The sequence below is a fragment of the Zalophus californianus genome, chromosome 15, assembly GCF_009762305.2.
Source record: "Zalophus californianus isolate mZalCal1 chromosome 15, mZalCal1.pri.v2, whole genome shotgun sequence".
Lineage (NCBI taxonomy): Eukaryota > Metazoa > Chordata > Mammalia > Carnivora > Otariidae > Zalophus > Zalophus californianus.
The window spans coordinates 60,252,435-60,276,894 of record NC_045609.1 but is presented as its reverse complement, the minus strand read 5'-3'; the positions used below and the strand labels follow the sequence as shown (position 1 = coordinate 60,276,894).

At 56.3% G+C, this 24,460-nt stretch overlaps 2 protein-coding genes across 4 annotated transcripts; one reads left to right on the top strand and one right to left on the bottom strand.

The window, feature by feature from the left end:
- Positions 1-4,617: 4,617 nt before the first annotated feature.
- On the bottom strand, positions 4,618-12,907 carry SFXN3 (sideroflexin 3). Of its 3 annotated transcripts, none has more exons than XM_027597089.1 (11): positions 12,627-12,907; positions 10,211-10,374; positions 9,372-9,542; positions 8,922-9,020; positions 8,535-8,610; positions 8,303-8,388; positions 7,959-8,086; positions 7,718-7,767; positions 6,825-6,874; positions 6,319-6,366; positions 4,618-5,593 (listed from the first exon to the last, which is right to left on the bottom strand). In XM_027597089.1, exons 2-11 carry the CDS (start codon positions 10,369-10,371, stop codon positions 5,383-5,385), a joined length of 1,080 nt encoding a protein of 359 aa, XP_027452890.1. In that variant the 5' UTR covers positions 10,372-10,374; positions 12,627-12,907; the 3' UTR covers positions 4,618-5,382. The 3 variants fall into 3 exon arrangements, with proteins under 3 accessions (XP_027452890.1, XP_027452889.1, XP_027452891.1); XM_027597088.1 differs by lacking the exon at positions 12,627-12,907 and adding an exon at positions 11,599-11,706; XM_027597090.1 differs by lacking the exon at positions 12,627-12,907 and adding an exon at positions 11,599-11,706 and having other exon boundaries at positions 5,451-6,046.
- A 200-nt stretch (positions 12,908-13,107) lies between these two features.
- Positions 13,108-23,766, top strand: PDZD7 (PDZ domain containing 7). Its single transcript, XM_027596506.1, has 9 exons — positions 13,108-13,127; positions 13,773-14,159; positions 18,999-19,139; positions 19,472-19,646; positions 20,200-20,376; positions 20,609-20,756; positions 21,941-22,001; positions 22,414-22,815; positions 23,322-23,766. The coding sequence occupies exons 2-9, from the start codon at positions 13,937-13,939 to the stop codon at positions 23,657-23,659; spliced, it is 1,665 nt and encodes a 554-aa protein (XP_027452307.1). The 5' UTR covers positions 13,108-13,127; positions 13,773-13,936; the 3' UTR covers positions 23,660-23,766.
- The last annotated feature ends 694 nt before the right edge of the window (positions 23,767-24,460 follow it).

Sequence of the window (24,460 nt, the reverse complement as noted above, 5' to 3'; positions counted from 1 at the left end):
CACTACTAAATGGTCAAGATGGTAAATTTTGTGGGTTTTTTTTCACATTTTTTTTAAAAGGGAAGATATGGTGCTGGCCCTCAGGGGAGGTTTCATTTAAACTGGAGAGAACTACAGATGCATGGGACCAATAATAACACATGTTGTAGTAAATATCAATCATGGAGATTCCCAGCTCACAGTAATTGCCCTACTTTGGGAACAGCCCCAATCATAGAGGTAGACCTGAAGTAATGATGTCCAATGTCCTTGTAACTTGACCCTGACCTCCGGCCACCTCCTAGGGGGAGACAACTGACCTAATCTGTACCAATTTCTGAAACTTGAATGCGCAGATCAGAAACTGGAGCTGGTTGAAGCTGCTACCTTAATGGCAGTGTCTATAAACTCCAGTTGCTGAGGCCCCAGAGCTGCCCAGCTTCCTGCTCGTTCCAAAGCCAGGCTGGTTAGTCCCACCCCTGAGAGCTACTGCAGAGTCCTTCCAATACATCTCTGTTGACTGAAGCTAGCCACAATCATTCTCTGTTGCCTTCCACAAAAATAACTTGAGGGGCGCCTGGGTGGCTCAGTCATTAAGTGTCTGCCTTCGGCTCAGGTCGTGGTCCCGGGGTCCTGGGATCGAGCCCTGCATCGGGCTCCCGGTTCGGCGGGAGGCCTGCTTCTCCCTCTCCCACTCCCCCTGCTTGTGTTCCCTCTCTCGCTGTGTCTCTCTCTGTCAAATAAATAAATAAATAAATAATATTTTAAAAAAACAATAAGTTGAACTAAAACCCAAACCAGAAGTGCTTCTTCTGGGAAATAAAAGTTCCAACTGATTGAGGACTTGCTGGTGATAGGAGAAGGGAGGTCTTCAGTCAGAAATAATATAGATGGTTGACTGGTTAGTTTTTGGATTTACACAGCAACCTCTTGTTCCATAAGCAAACACCCTACCTTGGAGGAACTGCTTGTGGCTTGTTAACAGGAGCTGGTTACTCTCCTATTGGATGTATGGGGTGGGAGGAGGAAGGGGTTGTATTTGTGGCCCAAGCTATGCGGGGTTCCTCCCTCCCCTATTCTCCTGGTCGTTATTCAGTTGCAAAAACCTTGCTGGTCTAAGATTGGAGAAAGGATGGAGAAGCTGGAGGAGGCTGGGACGCAAAGCTGGGGCCTGCTGTTGGCTCTCTGGCAGCCTGAGTTGGGACGACTGCCCGGGAGGAAAAAGGTGTGTATATTTAGGAAGAGGGGAGGGCGCTGCCCAGGAAGCTCCCTTGGAGGGAATGATGCAACCGGGTCAAGATCCCTCCACAATTCCGAGCAAAAGAATGCAGCAGCTTTGGGCCGAGATCGCTGTAACAGGCAGGGAGACCGACGTGGAGGGGACGGAGGGAGAGGCCCTTTTATGACTGCTGCACACAGGCTATGTCCCTGCAGATGGGAAGGGCCTCGGTTCACCCAACAAGACATTTCGACCCAGCGCCGGGCACAGATCCACTCTTAGCATAGTTCATTAAACGTTTCCCCAACTGTGGGAGGCAAGTGCAAGAGGCAGGGCCGATAGCCTCGTAGACCGCGGGAAAACCCGGGCTTGGGACCTAAGGAGAGGCCTCGCGCGATTCCTCGAAAACCTCGCGGATTTCCGGGCAGGAAGTCAAAGGGCGGGCGCTCAGGCGCCCGTGGGCTTCGAAACAGGAAAGGAGGGAGGCGATTTGGCGGATTTAAGGGTCCGGGACTGAGGTCACCCGGAAAGCGGATCTGAGCTCCTCGCTCAGACAGGGAAGACGTATTGCATTCCGGGCCAGCGGCGATTAAAGCCGTTGCCTGGGAAACGGAAAGGAGGTGGGGCCTAGCCTGACTTTAACTGACAAGGGCCAGAGCGGGGGGGGGGGGGGGGGGGACTCTGTGCCAGACTGGCTTTGCCCCCCAGCGGGGCGTGGCTACCTATGACTGACAGGCACCCCCCCCAGGGCGGGGCTGGGTTGAGACGAGAGCTTGACGGAGGAAATGGGGCTTGTCTGTGACTCGTAGGGGACCGGGGACTAGCCTAGTTTTGGCATGCGCCCACAGGGCCGGAGCTGAAACTGGCCCTCACCACTGCCCCTAAGATGCCGGCCTCAGTGACCCTAGAAAAGAGCAGGGGACCCTAGAGAAGAACAGGATATACTCACTTGGCCTCCTTCCTCTGGCCAGGCCCTGCCTGACAGGAGCCCTTTTTCTCCTTAGAACATGGGCTGGGGGAGAGGGAGGGTTGTGGTCTTCATAACGGGCAAGGTGGGAGCTCTGGAGCAGATGAGGCCGGGCCAAGGGAAGAAGACTGGGGAGGAAGACCAAGGATGCAGATGTAGGCTCCCAAAGAAGGTTCCCAGAGTCTGAGGAGGAAGAGGAGGAAGGGAGGCCCAAGAATGGGGGAGATTACCTTCCAGCGAGAAAAGTGCTACCTCTGCCCAAGTGCTGACTTCTGAGGAAAAAGTCCAAGTATGTGGAGGCAGTCTGGAAGAGGTACCTGGCTAGGAGTTGCCCCTAGAGAGCCTGTGAAGTGAGCCTAAAGCTAACTTTTGCTTTGAGAAGCTGTGGTAGAGCTAGGAAGGAAAGATGACAGGAAAGCATTCCTTCCTAACTGGCCCCGTTGGTGCCTGGGCCAGTCGTCTCTGTGATATGGTTTAGTGTTATCTGCAGAGCACCAATAAATGTGTTATAAAATGTTCTTAGTGATTTTGTTTAACAGAGATTCCTGCACCTCACTCCCCAAGTAGGTTTATTTTATATGGATTTTCCAGTAAAAGTTCAAGGCCCCTTTTCAAGGGAATTATCAAAGACGAAAGCTGTACCCGCAGAAAGAGGCTTGAAGAGCTGACCCAGGGCCCCGTGGGCTTGGTGGGAGGCACCACTCAAGACTGGCAGAACGGGATGGAATTGAAACGTGTTTTCTAAATGTCACCCCATACTTAAAAAAAAATTTTTTTTAAGTAAGCTCTAGGCCCAACGTGGGTCTTGAATTCATGACCCCAAGACCAGGAGTTGCATGCTGTATTGACTGAGCCAGCTAGGGGCCCCCTCTAAATGTTGCCGCATATTTAATCAAGAATAGGATGGGGCGCCTGGGTGGCTCAGTCGGTTAAGCATCAGCTGCCTTCAGCTCAGGTCATGATCTCAGGGTCCTGGGATCCAGCCCCGCATACGGCTCCAAGTCCCCTGTTCAGTGGGAAGTCTGCTTCTCCCTCTGCCCACTCCCCCCCATCACGCCTATGCGTTCTCTCGCTCTCTCTCTCTCACTCTCTCAAATAAATAAAATCTTAAAATAAAGAATAGGAATCTTTGCTCATGCGCCTTCAGCTTTAAAACGCTCAAGCTTGGAAACTCCTCAGTGGCTTTAGTAAAAGGTCCGAGTACACTTGTGGGCCTCAGTTTTGCTGGCCTGTCAACAAACTGGGCCCAGGGAGGAGATGCCCTAGAATCTCAACAGGACCGGGAGAACTACTTCAAGTTTGGCTGGGGGCTGGCAGGTCAGGAAAGAAGCTTAATATCGTGGCTTCAGAGTCACACAGCTCTGCTTGAATTCTGGTTCCACCACTCCCTAGTTGTGTAGCTACGGTCAAGGCCCGTGTTTTTGCTCAGAGTGAACATAACATGTCTGGCCCCACAGTGGGTTGTGAAGATCATAAGAGATAATGGGCTTAAAGCACTTGGCTTTTTATTAAGCCTGGCACCACACATAAGGCTCAATGAGCAGTGGCTGGTGTCACCCCCACCGCCCATACAAGTAAACTTCTACTGCCCAAGAGGCGTGAGCGAGCCCAGGCCAAGGTACCAGGTTCACTTCGGCTGTTGTGGGAGCATGCGGCCCTAAAGATTTCTCCCCACCACCTAGTGTGAGAGCTTTGAGCTGAAAAAGGGGAGATGAGGGGTATGCCCTGCCAGGAGTAGGCAATGGATTTTATTGTAGATTCATTCATGGTTATTTTTTTGAATCTTCCAAAGCCAAGGCTTAGGGTAAGAGACACAGCTGTAAGCTGCTAAATAGTAGCTCTCATTATCTGTTCATAGACATGAACTTTTGGCTTCATTTTTCCCAGGAAAAAAAGGGGGGTTTACGTAAAGAGGGAGTGGAGGGTGGAGGGCCCGGGGATGGGGGGGAAGGGGTGTTAACTAGCAAATGGTCTGTGCCACGCTTGTTCCTGTGTTGCATTGATGGGGGCGTGGAGGGGTATGGAGGGTGTGCTGGTGCCCTAAATTCTCTCTGATGGAGCTGGACAGTCCTTAGCCCTCTAGCCTTCCTCTCTGCAGAGGCTGCCCTGGGAACCAGAAGCTACCAACCCATGCCAAATGCCTGAGCCCAGAGCCTGCGTTGGTATGCAGGTGTGTGATCAGCCTTCCTAGCAAAGAAGGAAATGAAGCCAAGACTCTATCTGCAAAGGGAATAGAAGGCATCTACATCCCCTCTAGGTTAGTTAGTACTCAGGATGCTGATGGACTGATTTTCTAATCTCACAGCGCCCTCTGCTGGGGAGCTGGCGTTCCCTACAGAAGGGGAGGGAAGAGACTAAGACCTACATTTTGTGGGGAGGGAAGGCAAAGGGCAGGCAGGAGGCTGGCTCTTCCTGGACCCTCAGGACATGGAAGCAAGTGAAGATCAAGAAGTAGACAAGTTTTCAGTTTATTGAGTAACAATGGCATCATAGTTTTAGTCACTGATGGCAGATAGCTGGGGAAGCAGGAACGTGCTCCTAGAGGATCCCACCGGGGCCTTCATCTATACCACCCACTGCTTCGGCCAGAGCTCATGGGAGTTGGGAGTCAAGGTCCAGCCCTGTCCTATGAGTGTACCACCATATATTCCATTCCCAAGCCTACCTCCCCTTCGGACCACCTATGGATGCCCAGGCCCTTCTTCCTCTTGGGAGGTGGGGGTAGGAGTAGGGGTAGGAGCAGGACTAAGCCTCACAAAAGAGGGACCTAAGGTCGGGGTTCTGCTGAATGTCTAACAAGAGCCAAGAGAACGCAAAATGTCCTGTCTTAAGGTTGTACACTCAGGGCCTAGTTGCCCTTGAGGGTGTCCTAGTTACATCCACTCAGATACCTGTGGAGGTTTAAGCACCATTCCCACAGCGGTGTCCCTCTGTAAGAGGGGGCAGTGGGAGCTCTTAAAGGGGTGTGCTTGCTCTGCCTTCATGGCTTTGTGGTGTGGGGAGGGAGTTGGGGCTCTAGGTGTAGACGTGAGGTTATAATGTCAGAGCAGACCAAGAACTCCGAAGATTGTACATAAGGGTGCCCACCCTGCAGTATGGGGAGACGGGAAGATGGCGGGAGTGCTAAGGATCCTGGTGCCCCTTTGTTCTCATAAAGGAGAGAAGACGAACTTCTCTATTTCAGGATGTGGGGGATGCCTAAACCACCCTGTTTCCCTCATCCGGATATGTCTTCCTCTGCCAGCCCAGCTCCCGGGTCAGCTTTGGGAGCTAGGAACCAGAAATCTGAAGGAGTCGGCCCAGTTTGGCCTGCTAGTGTCCCTCCGTCTCTGTGCTGAGATCCCGGTGCGTCCAGAAGGGGCGAGGTGCTGCTAGAAATGACTTGGCTGGTAGAACTGTTGAGCAGGGAAGTCCTGTAGCCTGGCTGGCTGACAGGTGGCAAGATGCCGAGAGAAGCCAGATATCAGGACACCCTAGGACAGCGTGTCTGTTCCTAGTTTCCAGGACAGCAGCACGTACGCACACACACTTACGCACACGTATTGTTATGTATACATGTAGACAGAGAAGCCCAGCAGAAAGGGATTATGTGACCCTGCTCTTTGAAACCAGAGAGGAGAGAAAAAGGCTAAATGGGGGCACCTCTCTCAGCCTAATGGATTGCTGGTCTCACTGGCTGCGCCCCCACCCAGCACCAGGCAGATGGGCAAGGTAAGGGGAGGGAAGGCTCCACTAAAGCAGCAGCCCAAGGAGGTGAGGGAGGGGGCCAGGGGCTGACCCTCCCTCAAAGCCCCTTATTGTAGTAAACCACTTCGATGTCAGGGTTTTGCTCATGGATCCGAGCTCTCAGCTCTGGCTCCAGCCTGCTCACGTGTAAGGAGCTGCAACAGAACAGCACAGGCGCGCTGAGTATCCCCTGAACCCAACCTGCATCAGGCTAAGGGATCACCGCCCTTCCTCCTCCCAGGCTGAAGAAATCTCCTTCGATGGCCAGAAGGCCCAGCTCACTATCATTTCCCTGCGCCAGAATAAGCTTAGTGCCTGGCAGGCCAGGCCTCCTCCTGGAACACACTGAAGGACCCTAAGGTCAGCTGGTTCCAGAGATGTGGAGACCCATCCAGAGCCTCCAGGCCAGCCCGGGGGCAGCACTTACCTTCTCTGGGGGAACAGGGCACAGCACAACGGGGTGGCAAATACCAGGCTGGGGAGAAGAGCGTTGGAAAGGTTTGTAAAATTTTGACCCAGGGTTGTTCCCTTCCTGCACCCCACCCCATCTCTGGAGACAGCCCCTACGGGTAGAAATTGATTAAAGCCAACGCTGACATTAGGCTCTGGCTGAGGAAAGAGCCTCCAGAGCAGCGACAGGGCGTGCCACATTCAGCAATCAAATGTGCATGAAACTCCTGGATGTACCAAAAGGTATATTTCCATGCTTTCCTCTCACAGACGAAGACTAGAATCTCTTCAACTGGACTCTTGGCCTTCAAGGATGGAGATCACCCCCGAACACACAGCATGCCCTACAAGTGTCCAAGACCCCTACCAGCCGAATGTATGAATGAATGATGTACATAAACATCTTAAAATCAATAAATACCCAGCACATCCACCATGGAAAGGACACTCTCACACACCCTTGCTGAGTCTCTGCACACTTACCAGAAGCCCACCAGTCCGACCTGCAGGGGAGCCCCCAGCCAGGGGCGACGCTGTGGGGAAACAGAGACAATGGAATGGCTTGTGTCCCCTCGTCCTCTCCCCCCCACCCCATTCCCCCTACCACAGCTCCATCCCTCCGACCCTGCCTCTGAACCTCTGGTATGTGCCCCATTTCTTTCTCCCAAGCCCATAAGAGGGATGGAATTTCCAGATCACCACCCTCCAGTCGGCCAGGCCTGCTGGCTGACACCCTCCCTAGAGTCCCATGACCCATTCCCCCCTCTCAGAGTTGGTTCCACCCTTCCTCTGGGAGCTGCTTTCTTCAGGAAGCCTCCTCTAACCCTCCACTGGGGTGGCATGCATAAACGGCCCAGTGGCATGCATGAACCTGTCCCTTCTCGATTCACTCTAGCCACAGGGACCACCATTCTGTTCCTCCAACTGGCACAGTTGGTGCTCAATAAATACTCGTGAATAAATGACTCAGCGAATGAGCTTGTATTCCTGTGCCTTGCTTCTCTGTTCTGTTTGTGCATGTGTGAGCCTGTGTGTCTCACTGTTGTCGGTAGGCGACAGCATGAATATGATGTTAGGTGTGACTGCGGTAGTCCACCCCTGCGTGTGTCAGAGGCCTCTGGAGTGACACCAGTTCTCTACAGAACAGAAACCATGTCCTTCCTTCCCTTATCTTTTCCTCCTGCTCCCTCAGGGTTCCTTCACCCCAGCCCAATTCCTTCTTGCTGAATGAATAAAGGGAGTGGGGGCAGCACAGGGGTGGGGCAAACAGGGGGCACATCTCAGACTCAGGCCACGCTGGAAACGGGCTCAGGGGCTGGTCACCTCTGCTTCCGGCCACCACCGCTTCCATGATGGGAAAGGTGAGAATGACCTACCTTTAGGAAGTCTTTCTTCTCCAGAGTGTCCATGATCACGGGGGGAATGGCTGCGGGAGAGCAGGGCAGAAAAGGAGGGAGTCAGTGAAGTGGAAGACGGGGTCCTAAGGAGGGTGGATCCCCCTTCACAGCTCTTCCACTCCCCCCAGAGTCACAGCCCCCAGAGTGCTCAAAACCCCCAGAGAATGGCCCCCCATTCTCTGAGAGCCTCCCGTGCCCCACCCAGGCACCTCTGCCTCACCCATGGCAGGAATGGCCATGCAGATTCTCGATATCACCACCTGGAAGATTCCCCGCTTGGCCGCAGCCACCGAGTGGCCAAGTCTCTGACTTTCCTCATCAGTCACTGGGATGCCCACCTGCAGTTCCCTGAAAAGGAAAGGGGGTGGGGGTCAGACCACAGGCCCTAAATCCCACCTGTAATGCCCTCTTGGGCAGCTGTTCCCTGGGGTCCCCTCGGGTGTCAGAGGATCCCCGAGTCAGACTGAGACTGTGCCCAGAAACTTCCATTTGCGGAAGGAGAGGACCGGGCTAGTGCGCACAGTGGCACAGCAGGCACGCGTGCCAGGGGCTGGAGCCACTCACCTCTGCCTCATCAGGGGGGTGTTGATGCAGTTGGCGGCTGCCACAGCTGCAAAGGGCACAAATCTGCCGACCAGGGCGGGCAGGTGCTGGGGGAGGGAAGATGTCACTTAGCGGCCCTAAGGGCCGTGGGGTGGTAAGGAACTCTGGGGAGGGATGTGGGGAGCCTGTAGGACGATGTGGACGAGTGATGGGGAAAGGGGAGCTGAATAAAGGGTAAATGGAGGCCATTTACCTTGGTGAGGGATTTGAGCCCCAGGGCTGTGGCCACAGCACCGGTGGTGGCACTCACGTAAGCTGTTCCCAGCTGCCTGTGGTGGAAGAGTCGGGACACACGTGGGAGGTGAATGGCTCTCACTTTCAGGGACATGCCAAATCCTCAACACATGAGGCGTGGAAGGCAGAGAAATTCCCTCCCTGCTACAGCATAGATTTGTCTGGAAGCTCCGATCCCTCCCTTTCAGGAGCAGTGGGGGCCCCCACAGCACACACAAGAGGACACCGTGCCCTCAGGCCAGGAAAGCAGGGAGAAGGGCAGGCTGAGAGCAGCACTCCGGGAACAGGAGCAAACGAGAGGGAGCAATGGTAGGCCCCAGGGGTGTCCCTGGGGACAAGCTCTCACCCCACAGAGATGGGAGCATCGCCACTGCGGTTGGAGTAGTTAACAACAGCGTTGAAGGACTGATTCACCCACTGCCAGAACACCACCGTCGGGGTCTTCCTGAGGGAACAAAGACGCTTACCACTGCCCCCTCTACGGTGTCCCTCATCCTCCAACCCTGATAAGGAAACCCCAGAGGTTATTCCCAAACCCTCAGGAGGGACCCAGCTGATGACCCTAGAACATGCCCTGGTGAGCCCCGCATGACCCTCCCCACTTGCCCCGTTTATGCAGCCATACACACTGTGTCTGGCCTGGGAGGAACCTCGGGGCTGAGTTCTGAGAGGTGTAGGGGATTCTAACACAAGCTCTCACCCACCCACTATTTTCTGCCCAGCGGGCCTCACCTAGTCATCGAGCTACACTCTAGCTTAGAGTGCTCAGGGAGAGGGCACATGGGACAGGACCTGCCTGTAGAAGGTGAGCATGCAGCCAGTGATGGTCATGTTCATGGGCACCTGCGCTGACATACGGCCAATCAGGACCATCTTCTCCCCTGTGTCCGGATGGAAGGCAGAGTCGTATGCATACTTGGCCCTCCACAGCTGGTCCTCGGTGAGCCCAGGCGTCACCACGCCAGCCCTGCAGAGAATGGCAGGGAAGAGACAGGTAATTCTAGGCGGCAGATCTGCCCCTGCAAGCCCTGACCAGGGGAAGTCCGGACAGAGGACCAGGAACTTTGGCCCCCAATCTCAGAATAAAGGAGCTCCTTATCTCGGGGGGGCGGGGGGGGGAGAACCACATCTTCCCAGAAGAGTAGGCGGGTTCCTATTTCTATTTTCCTTGTAGCCACACAAAGAGGGGCGCCCTTCTGTTTCTGCCTCAAAGCTTGGTCATGGGTAATGATGGTTCCCAATGGGCTGAAATGGCTAGGGGCATCACAAGGGCTTTTCCTCCTGGAGACAAGGGGGATGCTCTCCTTCTCCTTGGGCTCAACTTTGAGACCATCTGTTCTTGCAGAGCGTGGCCTAGCAGTGGGACACCCCCCTTTAGAGAGTTTGTGAAGTGGACAGCAGTCCCCTGCCCACATATATCCATGCCACCTCCTCAACCCAAACACCCTAAAATTCTCTGGATTAAAACTCTGTGCCATAGTTACCTGTGATTCCAGCACGTAAGGCCAGGGAATAAGGGGGTTGAGGAGAGGGACAGGGTCACTTTCAAGTTTGGGGAGATAGATGCAAAGGGTACTGTATTCAAGGCAGGGAATGAGGCCCTGGGGTACAGGGTCAGATGGGGTAGCGGCCTACCTGTAGTTCTGCACGATGTTCCGGGAAGCTTCCAGCTGTGCTCCGGACAGCAGCAGATTTCGGGGGTCAGTAACAGTGAAGAAGTGCCGGGCTCTGCCCAGGAAAGTGCTTTGGTCCCAGCGAGGTTCCTGAATATTGATATCCAAGGGCAACTCACCCATTTTCTGCAGGGCAAAGATGAGAGTCTGAGGACTCTGAGGAGGGGGTCCAAGAGTTCTGCCTGTGGGAACCTCTGGTGGCCCTGCCCTTGTCTCTGGGCCTCTCACCAATCCCTTCCAGAGCTCAAGGTGACTCCAGATAGGTAAGCAAGGGTTGGGGGGAGGAGCCGTTTTCCAGACAATGTTCTGGCTCAGAGACCTAGAGCCATGGGAGGAGGGGGCAGGGGAAAACAGAACCAGAAAAACAGATCTCCTTTGCACTCTGGCCTGGTGCAGATTTTCAGCAGTGAGGATTTACCTGTGTGTGGTTGATGCAAGAGCAGCAACTAATCCTGGGCAGCTACTCTCGTGCTCTCTATGCACAAAATTGCATATCATATGCATTATGTATGTACATGTCAGCGGTAGGCCCCAGCTGCCTTGAGACCTAGCTGCAAACCCCCAAGGCTGTTTGGGTAGATGGCATAAGCCATCCCATGCCCCAGCCCCTGATTGGAGGAGAGCAAGGGCTCACTGGCCACCCCAGGGCTTATCTATGCCAGATCTCAAGTAAGGGACTCTGATGCCTGTCAGGCATGCGTGCTAAGGGGCATGCACAAATCTCTTCAGGGGCATTTTCCTCAACCCACTCTGAATGGCCCAAGGACCTCCTTGTTCCCCAGCTGGGCAGGGCTGGCACAGACACCCATCCACCTCTCCCCAGGCCACCTACGGCCAGAAAGGAGGAGTCAGTAAGCGCCCTCTCCACCCCGGTACGGAGAGGAAAGCCCGAAGCAGCCATCTGGCTGTGTTAGGCAAAATCCTACAATATGACTAATCCTCTCCAACCATACTTCCTCCCTCCCTGGAAGACACACCCTCCCCTCTCTCACACACTCACAGGAACATACCCACACACAAGGATACATACACGCCCTACACAGACATACAAACAGTGGACACGCCCTGCATACACTAGCCCACAAAGACCGTTACTTGCACACTCACACATACACACACAACCCATACCCATCAACTGCAGACACCTGAATGTGTAACCACATAAGGCCCCACCCTGAGATCCCTCCCCGCAACCAAGCTCCCCTTGCGCCCCAAGAACTTCCCTAGAACCGAATATACTGAATCCGGAGAGGACAGAGAGCACACTTCAAGGCAGGCTTTCCTCCCTCTTGGCCCTCAATCCCCTACTCCCCTGACCGCTGAACCCCGCCCTGGACCGCGGGCACTCACGCTTTCCCAAGCTCCGGGGCTTCTGGCCTCTGCAGCTCCCAGACCCGCCTTCCTCCAGGCGCGGCGCGCGGGCTCCTGCCCTCCCACTCATCACGCGTAACGTCACGCGTGACGCTGACCCGCCGGAGGGGCGGGGGCTCCTCCCCACCCCCCTCGCGCGCGTTCGCCGGGCGTGCCCAGGGATTGGCAGAGCCTGGGGGCGGTGGGTGCCATTTGGGGCGACGCCCCCAGCCCGGGCTCCAGGGACCTGGCCCAACGCCGCCTCCCAGAGCCAATCGGGGCTCGGGGAAGCAGTTCCGGCCAGTCCCCAGCCAGAGAAAGAGCAGAGGAACCGCGGGTGCTGCGGCCCCCTTTGCTCGCAGTCCCCTAGCTGGCCTCGCGGGGGCACCCGGCCTCGGCAGCAACGGGTCTAGGTGCCCAGGGCGAAGGCTCGCAGCGCGCAGGACGAAGGCTGGCTGCGTGGAGGGACCGTCCTCTGATGGTGCGCCCGGAGGGTCTCGGATTACCGCCCGGCTTGTTTACTAGATGGCCGCCTTGTTAGTGGCCTCTGCCTCCTTGGCCCCCTGGGCTCCTACCCCAGTTCCCACAAGCTCTTGTCACAGCTCTTCGGCGTTCGCAGCCCTTTACAGTGTCCCTCCTGCCTGTGCCCCCTCTGTGTCCCCACCCTTTCCTCCTCCAGCCCCCTCCTTACCCGCCTCTTGTAATCCCTAGCTCCATTGGGTCCCCAGTTTCCTTCTGGCCCCAATCCCTACACCTGCACCACAGACCTTAGCCCTAGTCCCTGCCCTACGATGTGTAGGGGCAGAAGGCTCAAGGTGCCTGTCTGCATCAAGCCAAGTGGATCAGAAACATTCTTCCTCCCCCTAGTGTCCTGGAACCAGCGGCTCCACCCTGTGCCCTTTCCAGAACTGAGTGGCCAAAGAGACACTTAGTGACACAGAAGGAGGATGCATGTTAAAGAAGGCAACACACACACACACACACACACACACACACACACACACACACACACACACTTAACAACTCACCCGGTCACCTTAGAGAGCACGCCTGCCTCACACCCAGGCGCCGGTCCACGCTCCTGCCCACCGAATGCTTACGCCCCCTCTGCCCAGGTAGCATTCCCTCACTGAGGCCTCAGGGGGTGACGCGGAGGGGTGGCAATTCCAAGTGCCCTAGTATCTGGCTCGGCCTGGAGAAGACGCGGTTCTGGGCTCCCCTGCGCTGAACCGGTAGCGGGAGGGGACGAGGCGTGACCCAAACCCTAAGTTCGTGGGGGGCGGGGTGGGGCATCAGAACTCGAACTGCAGCGGGCAGCACTTAGCGGCCTCAGCCCAGGTGACAAACGGCAGTCCGGCGCGCTCAAGGGAGGGGACGGAGGCAGTGACTGGCGGACCTCGCAGCCAATGGGAGCCCGCGGCTACGCAGGCCGGCCCTCTTCCAGCAGCGGGGGCGGAGCGTGGGCGAGGCTCCCCCCGCCCGCGGCGAGCGCTCGCGCCCGCCGGAGCTGCTGCCGCACCAGCAAGCAGGTGAGGGGAGCCAAGCTCGAGAGGTGGGGGCCGAGAGGACCGACCCGAGGGTGGGATGCTGCGTGCGGAGTCCAAGAGCTGCTCTGAGGGGCTTGGCTCCGGGTTTTGTGCGCGCTGTGTGGGACTGTAGCCAGCAGGTCCTCCGCCAAAGCCTGGGAGAGGTTCAGGCAACCTCTTTAGACGGGAGAGGAGGGGGGACGGAGGGGACAGCAGCCTGGGACCAGGGGATCTCTGGGACCCTTGGCTGCAGCTGTCCCAGGTTCTGAAGCCCTGCCCTAGAGATCCGAGCCGCCTACCCACGTACGCAAGGAGAGGCGTGCAGGGAATTGTCCCGGCCCCAATTTCTTTTACACCATTTGAAGCCCTATGGCCCGCAAGAATCCATCTCCACTATACCTAGGACTGGACACTGGGGTAGATGACTCGGCTGAGAGCCGGAGTGAAGGGTGAAGGAGAGGCTCCCACTGGCCTTGTATAAATGATTCCGAAAGTCCACGATGGTGCCTGGACTGGGCCAGGGGTGGGAGAGGTGAGGGGCCTAAGGCAAGGGAGGACAGGGTTTCAAATCAGGGCGGGGGTGGAAGTCCTAGGGGGCAGCAGGGCAGCATTTACACCCTTGTCCCAACCCCTGCTCTCCATCCACAGGCCCGGAGCGCACACTCCTGAGAATCTGCAGAGGTGGGGGCTCCCAGTCACTGAGACCCCAGTTCCGCCCAGAAGGCTCATGGAGCCCGGAGCACGCGGGGCCCTTTTCGCAAGGGCTAGCAGGTTCCTTCTGGACTTGTAGGGCGCCGCCCCAGGCTAGCTCGATGGCGCAGGGTTTTGCGGTGGGCTTCGACCCACTGGGCCTCAGACAACTCAGCTCGGGCTCTCTGAGCTCCCTCTCCTCCCGCGGCCACCTGGGCAGCGACTCGGGCTCCGCAATGCGATACCTGCTGAAGAAGCAGCAGCGGCTGCTGAACGGGCCCCCCCGCGGAATCCGAGCCTCCTCACCCATGGGCCGCGTCATCCTCATCAACTCCCCCATCGAAGGTGGGGGCGGGGCCCAGCTTAGGCCTGGCGCTAAGGGTGGGGGTAGGGCCAGCTGGGAGGAGGAACTCGAGAGATGGGAGTCTTGGGGCTGTGGGGCATGGAGGGCCCCTGTTTTACCATAGCTCCCCCTCATCAGCCCTTTCCTCCTGTTCAGGCCAATGCTTTAGGGTTGCAGGACTGTAGAGAGCTCGGAGGTGGGAGATAGGAGTATGGAGGCAGGGACAGGTGTGTGTGATATGCTAGCCCCCAAGCCAAGCAAGTCAGGGTATCCAATTGGCTTCTCCATCCTATGGACTCTGCCTTTCTCCATTCCCTTTGTGTCTGCCCTGCTGGTTGGGGGGAGCAGGATGGAGAAGGATATACTCCATCAACCAACCTGTTGTGTGACCAGCTCTGTGCTGGGCTATGAAGAGTCAGTGCCCAGTTGGGGAGACAGAATTAAAGGCTTCAGGTGCAGGGGTGCCTGGCTCAGGTCATGAGACAAACCCCACACTGGGTGTAGAGATTACTTACAATAAGTAAATAAATATATTTTTTAAAGATTTTATTTATTTATGTGAAAGAGAGAGCATGAGAGGGGGAGGGTCAGAGGGAGAAGCAGACTCCCCGCCAAGCAGGGAGCCCGATGTGGGACTCGATCCCGGGACCCCAGGATCATGACCTGAGCCGAAGGCAGTTGCCCAACCAACTGAGCCACCCAGGCGCCCCTAAATAAATATTTTTTAAAAAAAGGTTTCAGATGCAGAAGAAAGGAAAGAGGTAGAGTAGCAAATGTTCCAAAGAGGGGGGGAAAGAAGGAGGGTTGAGGGTCAGGAAGGGAGCCCCAGGCCTGGGCCCTGAAGGAGGGGGCTACCTGATCTTATATAGTTGTTTAATGCTGTTACATTGCACACCTGTTCTATACCAGTCCTGGTTAGGTCCTGCAGGGGCCTGGAGAAAAAGGAGGGTCAATCTTCATCGTCCTGAAACTTACAGTGTAGTAGCGCTTCGAGACAGAGCAATGAGAACAGCTGGTGCTGGGGTGGAGGTATCCCAGACAAGGCTGGAAGTGGAAACCAAGAACACAGGGTGGGGGGGCGGAGTGCAATTAGGAGACAGCTTGGCTGCAGTGACAGGTGTGAGGCGACAAAGAGCCAGTGAGCAAGGCAGGACCTTGAGTGCCAGTGGGGGGCGGGGGGAGTGGGCGCCCCCCCCCTGGGGCTGGGCTTTCTGTGGGCCAGATGCCATAAATATCTCCAGTTCCCATTCTGTTTCTCAGCCAGCAGAACTCCCCTGGCTGGATCCCAGAGTGGACTTTTCAGACCTTGCTCCTCCCCTCTGACCCAGCTGGGCATCTCAGGTCCCCTCCCCAGGCCGCTGGGTTGCTCAGGGAGCAGGCTTTCCTGAACCAGTGGCCCAGCATGTTCACTCCCATCATCTACCATGCTGGGTCTCCCCCCTGGGTGAGCAGCAGGGCACTGCTGAGAGTCACCACTGTCATTCAGGTCATGAAGCAGAAGTCCTCAGAGGAGCTAGGAGACACGGTAGAGGATAGGGAAGGCACTGGGGCATGGCCCTTTTGGGTCCCATTGTATTAAAAGAACAGACTTTCAGACACCACTTTCTCTCAGAAGCCTTCCTGGACTACCTCACGCAGCCACAGAGACCATGCCCCAGCTATGATGAGACGGCTCTGTACACTCTCCCTCTGAAGATCCTCTTGCAGAAGAAGTTCCAGGATTGCTCTGTCCCGCTGCTTCGCCCTAGAGCCCTAGTGCAGCCAGGGGAGCAGCATCTCCTAGCAAGGGGAGGCCCAGGGCATGGCTTCCACCAGCTGGCCTCTACCCTGTCTGGGCTGGGAGCCTCTGAGCCCAGAATCTTCCCCTCTGCCTGAGCACAAACATCTCCCCCCTTGCCACATCCTGGAACCTCTCCCCCTTGTTACTATTTAGACCATTCCAGAGGCCTAAAGGAACTGATAAGGGAGACCCAGTGGGGAGGGAGAAACTGGGACCCACATCACCCCCATGACTTCCCACCAGCTCCTGAAACTCAGCTGGTCCCAGAGAAAATGTCTTCTCTTATCCAAACCAGACCTTCCTCCTCACTCTCCTTCATCCATTTATTCTTTTACTTATTCAAAAAATCCTTGCCAGATATCACGTGCTGTGCGACATACTGGAGATATATTGGCAGAAAAGAATTACAAAGTCCCTACCATGACTGAACTTACAATCTAGCTAAAGGAGACAGACAATAAATAATATGTGAGTAAGCCAATAATGAGAAAGGATGGTAAGAATCCTGGAGGTACTAATTTGGATGGTACAATAGAGTAGTGGTTCGCACACGTGGGAATACATCAGAATTGCCTGGCGGCGGCGGGGCTTGTAAAAAGACAAGCTGCTGAGTCCCACACCCAGAGCTTCTGATTCAGGACATCTGCAGCGACGCCCAAGAATAACATTTTTTTATAGACTTTTTTTTTTTAAGATTTTATTTTTGAGTAATCTCTACACCCAATGTGGGGCTCAAACTCACAACCCTGAAATCAAGAGTCATATGCTCTACCGACTGAGCCAGCCAGGTGCCCCAAGAATACACTTTTTTCCAAAAAGATTTATTTATTTGAGAGAGAGCAGGGGGAGGGGCAGAGGGAGAGGGACAAGCAGACTCCACGCTGAGCTCAGAGCCCGCTGCAGGACTCCAACCCAGGACCCCAAGATCATGACCTGAGCCGAAATCAAGAGTCAGTTGCTTAACCAACTGAGCCACCCAGGCGCCCCAAGAATACACATTTTTAATAAGTTCCTGAGTGTTGCTGCACGGGTGGTCTGGGGGGCACACTTTGAGAACCACTCTAATAGAGGCCACCTGGGAAGAGGGAAGGGACTTCAGGGAGGGTAGTCCAGGAAGGCTTCTGAGAGAAAGTGGTGTCTGAGCCAGGAGGGACTGCAGATTGGGAGCTGGCTTTATGAAGGTCTGGGCAAGAGTATCACAGATTGAGGGAACACTGAAATGATTAGCCCGTGAGAGGAAAAGGAGAGAGGTCAGTGTGGCCAAAGCTCAGTGAGGCTGGGATGGCGGTGAGAGGCGAAGGGAGAGAGATGGGCAGAGGAAAGCCCACAGAGGGTCTTACTGGGCATAGGGGACTGTGGAGTTCCTTCTAGAAGAAGGAGCAGGCACTGAAGTTTTTAATAAGCAGGCATGATCTACTATAAAAGCTGACTCTGGCCACTGTGTAAAGAATGGCCTAAAGGAGGCAAGAATGGAAGTGGAGAGACAGTGAGGAGGCTGTGAGCTTCTGGAGGGGGAGGTTGGTGGCCCGGGGTAGGGCAGTAGAGGTAGAAAAGTTTCCATCCTCAGAGGCCCCACGCTCCTATGCTCAAAACCCCAGATCGGCATCTCCCTGGCCCAGGGCCCTAGGAAGGCCCCAGGGAAGGACTGAGAAGAAAGAGGCTTGGGGGACAGGAGAGCAGCAGACTTGTTGGCTGGGTTGAGATGTGTACAGACAGAATCAGCCAGGAAGCCTCAGGATGTCCCACAACTCTGTCCTGCTCCATCCCTACTCACAGGCTGCCCTTGGAGATTTCTTCCTGAGCTGCTCTGGTCATGCACTGTAACCTGATTGCTCTTAGATCAAACAGAAGTGTGTGTGTGTGTGTGTGTGTGTGTGAGAGAGAGAGAGAGAGAGAGAGAGAGAGAGAGAGATTTCTCCTTCTCAAATATCTCTGGAGTAAGCCTTGTCCAAGAAGAAATCTCACCTTCTCACCTGGGACCCAGCTTCTCTCTCCAGTCTTCTTAACTTTTCTAACCAAAGGCCTTCTCAAGGACCCATCTCAGAGCCTTGCTCACTCTCTCCCCTTCCTCATCAGTGCCCTTCCTATCTGCTCCAACCCATTGAAATTCTACCCATCTTGTCCTCCCAAACACCTTCCCTATCAGCTGCAGCTCCTAGGGACCCTGCTTCTCTGACTTTCCCCAGCACTGATGGAGAGGACCACTCTGGGCTCTGGGCATATACTGTAGCAGAGTGGTGTTTTGGGTTTTCTCTCCTCATATAGTCAAGTAGCTCCTAGAGCCCTTACCTCCAGAATCACAGAGTCTAAGAGATAGAAGGGGCCTCAGAGATCCTTCCACAATATCCCAGACAGGGATTTATCAAGTGCCGGCTTGTATGCCACCAAAGATGGGGAACTCACTATGTCTCCCGGAAACCTCATTCCATTGTCCGACGGCTGAAGGTTTTAGAAAGTTTTTCCTTACTAAATTGGCCTCCATCTAACTCCACTATGTGGGCTTGGTTCTGCCCTCTGGGTTACACAGACAAGAACATCTAATGCCTTTCACAGAATAGCTCTTTGACTGTTTGAAGATAGAGCAAGCATACTCCTTTCTGCTCAAGCTGAAGAGCCCAAACTTGCTCAACTCTGCCCTATAGAATGGAATCTTGAAACTATTTTCTATCCATCTGACCCTCAGAGTGGCAGGGTTTTTAGGAATTTGTCCTGTCCCAGGCCTGTGGGCATGAGAAGCTTAGTAAGTATTAGAAACACACACACACACACACACACACACACACACACACACACACACACACACACACCCCTATATAATAAGGGAAGGAGAACAACATCTTGTAATGTGGAGTGCTGCCCTGCCTGTTCCCATACTCTCTTGCTGACCCATACTCTCAAAATCCCCAACAGGGAACTCAGAAATCGGCTGCCCTTAGGCCATAGGGCCTCAGGTATATGTGCCGAGCAACCTAACCCAAACTGGGAAACCCAGGGGCCTTCTGTGCCCAGAATGGACATGGGAGTCATGCCTGTGTCCCTCCCCACCCCCACCCCCACACAGCCAACAGTGATGAAAGCGACATCATCCATGCTGTCCGGGTGGAGAAGAGCCCAGCCGGGAGACTGGGTTTCAGTGTGCGGGGTGGCTCTGAGCATGGCCTGGGCATCTTCGTCAGCAAGGTGGAGGAGGGGAGCAGTGCAGGTGAGCAGGGCCCCCAGGAGTGGGTGCTGGCTTAGGAGAGGAGCCCCCACCTTGCTGGGGCTCTGGGGGCCTATTATCAACGATGGCAGGCAAGGGTCCTCAGCTTTGGAGGGCCTGATCCAATGGGGAAATGAGGCCCCCTCCCAGGGTGGAGTGGGCTCATGGACAAGTCCCTAGTCTAATAAGGAATACCCAGACCTCACCTGGGGATCCCCAGTCTCGTGGAAGAAGTTTTACCCCAGGGGGCCTTGTGTAGTGGGGAAGGCTTAGCTTTGCCCCGGGGGGCCTTGTCCCAAGGGGCCCATGGCAGCCGGCCCCCTCCCCTGGCGCAGAGCGGGCTGGCCTGTGCGTGGGGGACAAGATCACGGAGGCGAATGGGCTGAGCCTGGAGAGCACCACCATGGGCAGTGCCGTGAAAGTGCTGACGGGCAGCAGCCGCCTGCACATGATGGTGAGGCGCATGGGCCGCGTGCCGGGCATCAAATTCTCCAAGGAGAAGACCACGTGGTGAGAACGCCTGGTCCCAGCCCTGACCTTGCCCCACCCCGTCTACCCCCCCCCCATCTACCCCTTCTAGCCCACGGCAGGAGACGCTGAGGGCACAGGGCTCTGCATGAGACTCAGCTATGTATGGCTTCTGCTCTCTCTGTCCCCTTGGCGCTGGAAGCACAGCAATCCTAAGACCTGACATTGAAATGAGAGAAGGCCATGTCTCTCTCCCAGCTCTCCTCCCAACTCTATCCCAGACGCCGGCGGCCCTGTCCCCAAAGATGCTGCTCCTGGGAGCCTGGGCATAGTAACAGCACCTCTCCCTCAGGGTTCCTGTGGGGATTCGAAATGGGTCCTGGCCCAATGGAGCCGCTCCATAAAAAGAGGAGATTGGGGTGGTTTCCCAAATTTGATGAAGTCTACATCCCACAGAAGGTCTCAGGACTGGGGAGTCCCCCAAGGCAACCTCCCCTTACCTGTGCAGTTGTCCGAGATGCTGGGAGGAAAGGGGGTGGGTGGTAGTGGACGGGGCGGCGGGGCCCAGACTGACGGCCCCTTGCTGTTGTCCCAGGGTGGATGTGGTGAATCGGCGGCTGGTAGTGGAGAAGTGTAGCTCGACGCCATCCGACAGCGGCTCGGAGGACGGGGTGCGGCGCATCGTCCACCTGTACACCACGTCAGATGACTTCTGTCTGGGCTTCAACATCCGCGGGGGCAAGGAGTTTGGCCTGGGCATCTATGTGTCCAAGTGAGGGCTGGGGCCGGGCGTGCGATGGGGACGGGTCAGCAAGTGAGCCTCAGCCAACTACATGTCCAAAGGAGGGCCTAGGTCAGGGGTGGGGTCTGGAGAGGGGTGGGGGCTCCAGGAGGAGGGTCAAGGAGTTTGGCTGGGGCATCCCTGTATCCAAGGGAAGAGTCTGGTCTAGGGTGAGGGAGGGCAGGCCAGGTGGCCTCTCAGACTGCCTCCTGTCTGACCCCAGAGTGGATCATGGTGGGCTGGCTGAAGAGAATGGCATCAAGGTGGGGGACCAGGTCCTGGCGGCCAACGGTGTCAGGTTCGACGACATCAGCCACAGCCAGGCCGTGGAGGTGCTGAAGGGCCAAACGCACATCATGTTGACTATCAAGGTGGGCAGGACTGTGGGTGTCAGGGAGAGGCCAGACTATAGGAGAAACTTCCCAGACCTCTCTAGAGTTTAATGCCCATTGCCCTACAACTTATGACTTTTCCACAGCCATTTGAGAGGGCAGGCATTGTGCTCATCCCTAGTTCACAGAAGAAAAAACTGAGGCTGAGAGAGGCAGAGTCACTCAGGAACCACGGTCCCTTCCTCGGCTGGCTAGTAGTAGGGCCTGCTTCCAGTCCTGCTGCCCAGACACCCAGGGCAGTGCCCCTTCGGATGAGTGACAGAGGTCCAGGGTTGAAAGGAGAAAACGTCCCGCCCCGAGGGTGGGGCGGTAGCTGCGGCTTTGGGCAGGACCTGGGCACAGGGCAAGGGCGGCTAGGCTGAGGCCAGAGATCGGATTTCAGGGGAGGCACCTGCATTCATGATTCATGTGGGTCTCACACTTGCCTGAGGATCAGGTCCTTCTCACTCTGGCTGCAGGGGAGGTGACGGCTCGCTCTCCGCTAGGACCCACTCCCGGCCCCGGCTCCGCTCTCCTCCCTTCCCAACCCTTCACCCCCCCTCGTCCTTCAGGGCCTCCTCCACCATTCCCCTGCTTCTGCCCCCTTGATTTCCCATCCCATAATCCCCCCATCCCGTTTCTCCCTTTCCTTCCTCTCGCATGACCCCGAACACCCCTCCTCTCTCCCACTCTGCCCCTCATTCATTCATTCAACATTTTTGAGTATGTCCTACGTGACAGTGCCTATGCCGGGTGCTGGGGCTACAAGACAGATGAGGTGTCTGCTCCGGGGTGGGGGTGGGGGGGAGACAGACAAACAGGGTGCACGCTGACTGACAAACGCCGTAAGGAAATTAACAGAGAGTTGGGAGGGGTAATTTAGGAAGGCCCTTTTAGCCCCGGGGGTCGGGGCAGGTCTCCCTGGGGAGGTGACACCTGAAGAGGGAGAAGGAGCTAGCCAGGAGGTGAGTGGAAGGAAGAGAATCCAGACAGAAGGAGCAGCAAGTGCAAGGCCCTGAGGTGTAGAGGAATTTGGCAAGTTCCGACATAAAGCGGCCCATTTGTCTCGAGCGTGATGAACTTGGAGGAGAGAGATGGGGTTGAAAAGTTTACTCTTGTCCCGTCCCTCCCCCTTCTCACCTACTCCCCCCCCCACCCTCCTGTGCCCGCCACACTCTTCCCAGGAGACTGGCCGGTACCCTGCCTACAAAGAGATGGTTTCTGAGTACTGCTGGCTGGACCGATGTAAGTGGCTCAGGCCCCTGCATTGGAGGGAAAGAGCTGAGGCCCGAGGGTGCGTGGGAGCCTCTGAGGAATAATGGGGCAGGAGGAGCAACACCTGCTTGGGACTTCCCCACCGCCCAGAGCAATTTCCCCTCTGAGAAGCTGCAGGTTCAGTTCCCAGCTCCCCTTGGCTCTGGAGTCCCGGGGTCGGGAGGCGGGGCGGTGAGTGGAGGAGAAGTGACTTGCCTAAGGTCTCTCAACAAGTCAGTGGCAGGACTGCTGAGCAGCTGGTTCCCCAGAGCCCCCCGCTTCCAGCCTTGGCTGCTAGCTGACACTCACCCACCCCCACACCCAAGGTGGTGTGCGACCCTGGCAGGGCCCTGAAGCCAGTGGCCTTCCCCTGAGATGCCCCTGCCTTCCCCACTGCCTGCAGTGAGCAACGGGGCACTGCGGCAGCTGTCCCCCGCCTTGGAGAGCAGCTCGAGCGGCTCCTCCTATGCCTCCAGCGCCCCCTGCAGCTCGGCCGAGGGCTCCCTGCCCTCCCAGCGCCTAGACGTCGGCCTGGGGCCTGAGGAGCCGTGCAGTCAGGGCCCAGGCTGGGGGCGGGCGGACACAGCCATGCAGACGGAGCCGGACGTGGGCGGCCGCGTGGAGACCTGGTGCAGCGTGAGGCCCACCGTCATCCTCAGGGACACAGCCATCCGCTCCGACGGCCCCCGGCCTGCCCGCCGCCTGGATTCTGTGCTCTCCGAGTCCCCTAAGACTGCTCTGCTGCTGGCCCTGAGCCGACCCCGGCCCCCCATCACGAGGTCCCAGAGCCACCTGACCTTGTGGGGTATGTAGGGAAGGGGCGGCCGATGTTCTCTCCAAAGCTCCGGGTCCAACACCTGCCTCACGCCCAGTCCTGGGCCCCAAACCTCCCTTGGCTCTAGGCCTTGACTCGGCCTCCGTTCCAGCCCCATAATGCACTCAGACGCTGCTCTGGGCCCCATTTTAAACTGGCCCTGGGCCCCAAACCTACCCTCAGATCCAGTCCCAGCTCCTGTCGGCTTTGGGCCCCACACCAGCCCTAATCCATCCCCACCACCCTACACACACACACACAGACACACACACCCCGGCCCTCTTGGAGGGTCCTCACCGAGCTGGCGCTGTGGGCGGGGGAGAGGTGGAAAGTCAAAGGAAGAAGCCCACCTATCTCCACCCCCACCTCCCCACAAGGCTAGAGGTCCTATCTGCCCCTTACTGGCCCTCCTCTCTGGCCCTCCTGACACCCCTCTCCCCCTCGGCCTTCCCTTTGCCAACTGCTCTAACCCCCCGGGTGCTCCCTCATGTCTGCAGAGGAGAAGAAGCAGCGGAAGAAGGAGAAGTTGGGGTCCTCCAGGGAAAAGGGGGCCCTGCAGCGCTCCAAGACACTGATGAACCTCTTCTTCAAGGGCGGGCGGCAGGGGTGGCTGGCAGGGCACGGGCACAGAGAGGCCTGGACGCTGGACGGAGGGAGCCCAGCCAAGCCCTGCCCTCGCCTAGACGTGGAGAAAGGTAAGCACCGGCCAATGAGACAGGGAGGAAGGAGGTACAGCCCACTTTGGCATCCAGCGGCTCTGGGTTTAAATCCCACACTGCCTTTTACTGGCTGGGAGGAACCACTTGCCCCCATAAGCCTGTTTCCTCGTGAGTAAAGTGAGAGTAATGATACCTGTTTCTTTAGGAATGGTGAGGAATAAGGAGCCTGGGTGGGTGGCTCAGTTGGTTAAGCGACTGCCTTCGGCTCAGGTCATGATCCTGGAGTCCCGGGATCGAGTCCCGCATCGGGCTCCCTGCTCAGCGGGGAGTCTGCTCCTCCCTCTGACTCCCCCCTCTCGTGCTCTCTCTATCTCATTCTCTCTCTCAAATAAATGAATAAAATCTTTAAAAAAAAAAGGAATGGTGAGGAATAAGTGAATGGATGTATGTAAATCACTTAAGGACATTGGCATACAGAAGGTACTCAGAAAATGTAGTGGTCATCGTTAAAGTGTCTCATACCCCACTTTACAGAAAGGAAAACTGATAGAGCCACAGCCTAGCAAGGAAGTTGAAGGGCTTGGGTCAGATCTCTGTGCTGGTGCTGAGGTGGGTAGGGCACTCCTCTCCTGGAACATTTGGCTTCACCTCCCCTGGCCAGAGCTCCACAGGCCCTACGCAGTTCTAGCACCATCCCTGAGTAAGGCCAGTTCTAGATCAGGGCCCAAGCAGAAAGGCCTGGGCAGGCTTCACTTATGTCAGGGGTTTCCTATGGACCCTCAGAGAGGCCTCTCGTCTCTCAGGTGAGGCTCCAAGACTGGACCAAGAGTGGATGAGTTAAGACTCTCAGGGTTGCACGTAACAGAAACCCAACTCAAATTAGCTTTAAAAAACACTCCTTGGCTCAGCTACTGATTTGAGTGTGTCTAAAGGTTTGAACAATCTCATCAGACACCTGCCCCCTTCGTCTTTAGTTT

Excerpts from the sequence above, each read along its gene's own strand:
- SFXN3 (XM_027597089.1), bottom strand. The coding sequence starts at position 10,371 with ATGGGTGAGTTGCCCTTGGATATCAATATTCAGGAACCTCGCTGGGAC. Across the intron at positions 9,543-10,210 it reads AACATCGTGCAGAACTACAG|GGCTGGCGTGGTGACGCCTG; the intron begins GTAGGCCGCTAC and ends CATTCTCTGCAG. Across the intron at positions 7,768-7,958 it reads CATGGCCATTCCTGCCATGG|CCATTCCCCCCGTGATCATG; the intron begins GTGAGGCAGAGG and ends GCTCTCCCGCAG.
- PDZD7 (XM_027596506.1), top strand. The coding sequence starts at position 13,937 with ATGGCGCAGGGTTTTGCGGTGGGCTTCGACCCACTGGGCCTCAGACAA. Across the intron at positions 20,757-21,940 it reads ACATCATGTTGACTATCAAG|GAGACTGGCCGGTACCCTGC; the intron begins GTGGGCAGGACT and ends CACTCTTCCCAG. Across the intron at positions 22,816-23,321 it reads GAGCCACCTGACCTTGTGGG|AGGAGAAGAAGCAGCGGAAG; the intron begins GTATGTAGGGAA and ends TCATGTCTGCAG.